Genomic DNA, 5,200 nt, shown 5'->3' with positions numbered 1-5,200 from the left:
ATGGTGAGTGCAGAGGTGGTTGAATCTCATGTCAAGGGAAATGTACTTGATGATGACCTCAACACAAACCTCCATAGTGGCTTGATAGAACTTGACAGATAGGAGGTGCTTCTCTTCACTAAAATCTTCTTTTCCTCCACATCCTTGGTAAATTCAATCACCACTTGCCTAGAAATTTGTCTATCTCTATAGAATTTCTTCCCAATAATGGGTATTCTAGTCACCGCAGATATAACCTCCTCCATTGCCATGAAATCCACTCCATCAATGTTAACACTCCCCTCATTCCAACTCTCAACCATATTGCGTGTAACAAAGGGTTTCCACCTATGAAGTCACTCAATGGAAGTGGTAACTTTACCTTTTGTCAAAATGCTCCACATCTTAGAATGTTGATGCCACTTCTCTACTTCATCCTCAGGTTCCCTCCTATGTCTTCCCCCCACTAAGATTTTATTCTCTCTACAGGATTTTCTTTGCTAGTGAAGTGCTTCAAAGGCTGTTTCTTATTAATATGATTTGTTTTCACAAAACACCATTTTGCTTTGTGCACTTGATATCAAAAATTGATCCTCAAAGTGTAATGATGGAAAAAAAAATGTGTTTCGTACTTTGGCTATCATATTTTGACACAATTCCCATAACATATAACCTTTAATGATTTCCAAACTACCCAAGATCCTCCCCCTTTCTATCAACTCACAAATTTCTGGTGGAATACTGTGCCTGTTCTTCCACATTTTCAATTCATCATTCTTGACTGTCCAGTTGGCCAACCTATCGGTAACTTGATTGGCTTCCCTATACTCATGAGCCACGCATATATTATCAAAAGACTTAAGGATTTGAGTGCACTCTTTAATCATATTCACAATCGTCCACGTAGGCTCATTCTTCTCACTAAGACAATCAATAATATTCTTGGAGTCTCTTTCAAGCCATAGATTTATGATTCCCATGTTCTGAGCCAGTTTGAGAGTTTGATGAGCCGCAGATGCCTCTGCATAATGGTTAGTTTACCTACCCAAAGGAGTCGAGATAGCAGCAATACCTTTTCCATGGATGTTTTCGATGATTCCACCTGCTCCAACCTTGCCAAGGTTGGCTTTGCTAGCCCCATCAAAGTTAGCTTTACACCAACCCTCCAGTGGGAGAGTCCATCTGCAATCCTCCCTCTTATTTCTGTCAATTTCCTTTGTGCTTAGAAGAGGTTTATGACCTTCATTGGTAGTGTAATTTTCTAACAAAGTGTTAAAGATTTTTTGGAAGACAACTTTAGCATTAGTTTCTTTCTCCCTAAAATTTTTGTTGTTCTGCTCCCTCCACACTCCCCAAAAGACATGAGGCAGAGTCTATTCTCACAAGCCCTTATTCACATCCCCATGAGCCCCAAGGTACCATTATTCAAAGAGATTTGAAGTGTTATTAGGAAAACACCAAGTCATCTTGAAGAAAGGCAAGAAATAAAACCATATATCACTGGTGAAGTGATAGTGTATAATGATATGATCCACACTCTCACTATGGTTTTTATAAAGAATGCATCTATTAGGCATCAGATTCCCCCTCTTGGTGAGGTTGTCCACCATCAAGATATGGTTTTAAAGGATAATCCAAAAAAAATGTTGATTTTGGGAATAAGGCTAGGATACCAGGCTTTAGCCCAAATAGGGGTAGTTTCCTTGTTTTGCATAGTTTCATATCTCGAGGCAACAATGTAGTTGTCATCCTTTGTCACCCCCCAAATAATGGCATCCATGTTGGGTAACTGAGGAATATGCCTTATCATGTTCATCAACAACTTTAGGTCCTGGGACAACTAAGTCAGATTCACCCATTCATTGTTATCCATGTAGTCACTCACTTTATAGCTATCTCTTTCCATACATAAATTTTTGCCATCTATTAAACAACTCAATGTTTTTTGTAATGTTGATTTTGACTAATTTTACTATAATGAAACCAAAAATATAAGATAGATCTAGAACATGTATGAAATACGAAAGTGTTTTACGTTTATTTTTGAGATATATTGAAGTTGACATGTAGGGGAAGAGCAATTGTTAGTGTCAACATTCCAAGAATTATGATATTAATATCAGGATTTAACAATGTGATTTTGAGTCAAACTCATTGACCCATGTTTCATGAGTAGTGATTCACAAGGTCTATGAGGACTGACAAGGGGGTTAGTGTTGCAGGTCAGGCAGTTTCTGGGAGATTCATTATTGACCCTCTAGGATTCTTTGAGCCAGTGGCTCTCTCTAGCCTCTTGGAGCTTTCTGATCGAGCATTTTTTATTCACCCATTTTCGTGGAAAGTTTTCACAATTCGATACAAATTATTCTCCTAGCTCTAATACCAATTGTTGATTCAAAACTAGCAAAACATAATAAAAATGACTAAACTAAAACATAAACACAAACTAGAAAATTAATCAAAGACTCAAGACACAAATAGTTGTAGCGGTTCACTACAACTTGTGGCTACATCCACTCTCAACAGGTAACCCTTTTTTATTATTCATCAACCAATATACTATGTGCATGTATACATACAATCATGTTTAGCTAGAAGATGAAAATAAGGAAATCTGAAAGGTCATGCAACAATTGGGCTTCACATTTCTAATAGCAAGGTCATCCCCATGACGAAATTGAATAATTATTAGAAACTAAACTACGACATGCATTATAAGCTTTGTGAATTGGTAAAATGAGATGTACTAATCTTTTTCCTTTTTCAACCCAAAAAGATACCCCTGTAAAAGTAATTCTCTCTTTCATAAATGCAAGTAACTAATGGACATGGCTATCCTTCAAACAAAATGCACCTTTGGCCAAAATTGAAAAAATAAAAAGCACAATGGATTTCGTTGGACCACACCTTAAGACTATGATATTCACTCCAACCATAGTGTGAGGTAAGCAATGGAAAACAATTTTCTACAAAGGCATTTTGTATAGGACAACTAATTTATTAATTTTTACTTCTGGATTCAGATTGTGTATATTCTTATGAGCCAACATTTCAGGTCACACTCTGTGAACCAGATCTCCTTACTGCTCTCTTACCAGTGTGTGACCGGAAACCTTGGCTCAAAATAATATACACAATCTGAATCCAGAAACAAAAACTTATCTGATAGATTGTAGAAATATACACAATCTGAATCCAAAAAATAATTATATGATAAATTGTGGAAACACATTTAGAGCAACCAATTTATTGTTTTAGAATGAACCGCGTGCGGTGCTAAACTTTTTTAATATTTGAAGAGTAAGTTTTTTGTTTTTTGTTTTGATTTTGTCAAAGTCTTCTGTTCTTTCAACTGGGATACTGCCAATCGGTGAGTTATCCACAAACCGGCTCTGCGTCTCTTGCTCATCTTTTCCGCCCTCTACAAATACGAAGATAAAATAAAACTACAAACATTGCAATATACCCGAGCCGTATCCAACGATTCGCCGTCTCCCACACCTAATACAATTATACAAAATACAAATAACAAAAAGCCAATGCGAGGATGAATCATAATTGCAGAATATTAATGAAGGATCTCAGCCCACCGGATTTTGACAGAAAAAAAAAAAAAAAAACTAAATCGAATAATTCTTATATATTCCTTCTCATCTTCTCCGAAATCTCTCACAATCCTCATTTGTCCGTGAAAATGGAGATCCTCAAATGGCAGGGGTGTGTAGAAAACAAGGTAATGGCTCCACTGGAGTTCGTTTGGAAGATGGTAAGTGATTTCTACGAGATACAGAAATGGTTTCCCGGCATGAAATCCTGTGAAAGAGTGGAAGGAGCGCCTGAAAAGGGAGTGGGATCTGTGCGGCGGTGTATAACACCGCTGCCGTCTGATGAGGAGGATAGTGGTTCTTATGCGGTTGAGGAACTCATCGCTCAGGACGATGTTAACCATTCTTATTCTATTCGCGTCATAGACACTGACAGGCTCAGCTTTCAGGGATACGAGGCTACTCTTCAATTCTTTGAAACAGGGGAGGACGGCAACTGTTTGACGAAATGGTCGTTCCTGATGAACCCCATTGAAGAGAGTTCGAAAGAGGAGATTGAGGGCCTTATGAAATCTATTCTTGCTGCCATTGTCAACAATTTGGAAAAGCTCGCTTCTTCACAGTAACCCTTTCGATCTTCTTTTCGCTGATTTCATCCGTGTGTGTGTTTTCCAGGCCTGTCTGGTAAGTTGATGTTTATTTATTCTCGTGAGTGCTAAGTGTTTCATTTATTTTCATGAGAGATGTATTCGTGTTGAATCACTACTCATGAAACATGGGTCAATGAGTTTGACTCAAAAATCACACAGTTAAATCCTGATAGCAATATCACGAGTTGATGTTTGTTTTTATGGGTTTGTGGTCGTTTGGTTTTATAGGTGTGAGTTAGGCACTAATTGATCATTCTCGTCTTTTTTCATCTTCTTTGACGATGGATGTAAGGGTATGATCTAAATCTCCTAAAAAATAATAATAGATAAATGGTAAATTGTTAATATCAAAATAAATTGTCTGTCTTTTGTACATTTGAATCGGTATGCAAGACTTGTATAGATTAGTGTGTGTTTTGTAAAGTTAGTATTATCAAGTTTCTACAATCTATTTGCTATATGTAATTTTGCTTTGATTGTGTGTGTGTTTTAGCATCAACATATCGGATCACACTATGTGATCTATCATCAGAATGAGAATGAATTTAAGAATGTATATTTTTTTAAAAGTTGATTTTGACTATTTTGACTATAATGAAATCAGATACATAAGATAGATCTAGAACATGTATGAAATTCAAAAGTGTGTTACCTTTATTTTTGAGATATATTGAAGTTGACATGTAGAGGAAGAATAATTGTTAGTGTCAACGTTCCAAGAATTGTACATGTTACAATTAATAACTTTAAAGAAAACAAGAAAATGATAACTAAAATCTTGTTTATAAATCTCTCATGTATAAAATAGTCACCCAACTTTACTTCTAATAATGAATATTTTTTAATGACTAATAGGACATTTGTGCATAAGTATTGGCAAATTTTAGTGACTAGGAAGACATTTTTATAACTACTAATAGGACATTTGTGCATAAGTATTGGCAAATTTTAATGACTAGTAAGACATTTTTTATAAGTATAGACAATGTTTGAGGTGGCTGTAGTGCACAATTTTCAAGTCATCTC

The 5,200-nt window shown here is 36.1% G+C and overlaps 1 protein-coding gene across 1 annotated transcript; it reads left to right on the top strand.

Moving 5' to 3' along the window:
* The first annotated feature begins 3,673 nt into the window (after positions 1–3,673).
* On the top strand, positions 3,674–4,150 carry LOC149551362 (uncharacterized). Its single transcript, XM_089789671.1, has one exon. The coding sequence runs from the start codon at positions 3,674–3,676 to the stop codon at positions 4,148–4,150; it is 477 nt and encodes a 158-aa protein (XP_089645797.1).
* The last annotated feature ends 1,050 nt before the right edge of the window (positions 4,151–5,200 follow it).

Source organism: Cupressus sempervirens, chromosome 6, assembly GCF_028749045.1.
Source record: "Cupressus sempervirens isolate cs-2001-9-10 chromosome 6, ASM2874904v1, whole genome shotgun sequence".
NCBI classification, from domain to species: Eukaryota; Viridiplantae; Streptophyta; class Pinopsida; order Cupressales; family Cupressaceae; genus Cupressus; species Cupressus sempervirens.
This window is presented reverse-complemented; position numbering and strand designations above follow the sequence as displayed.

Excerpts from the sequence above, each read along its gene's own strand:
- LOC149551362 (XM_089789671.1), top strand. The coding sequence starts at position 3,674 with ATGGAGATCCTCAAATGGCAGGGGTGTGTAGAAAACAAGGTAATGGCT.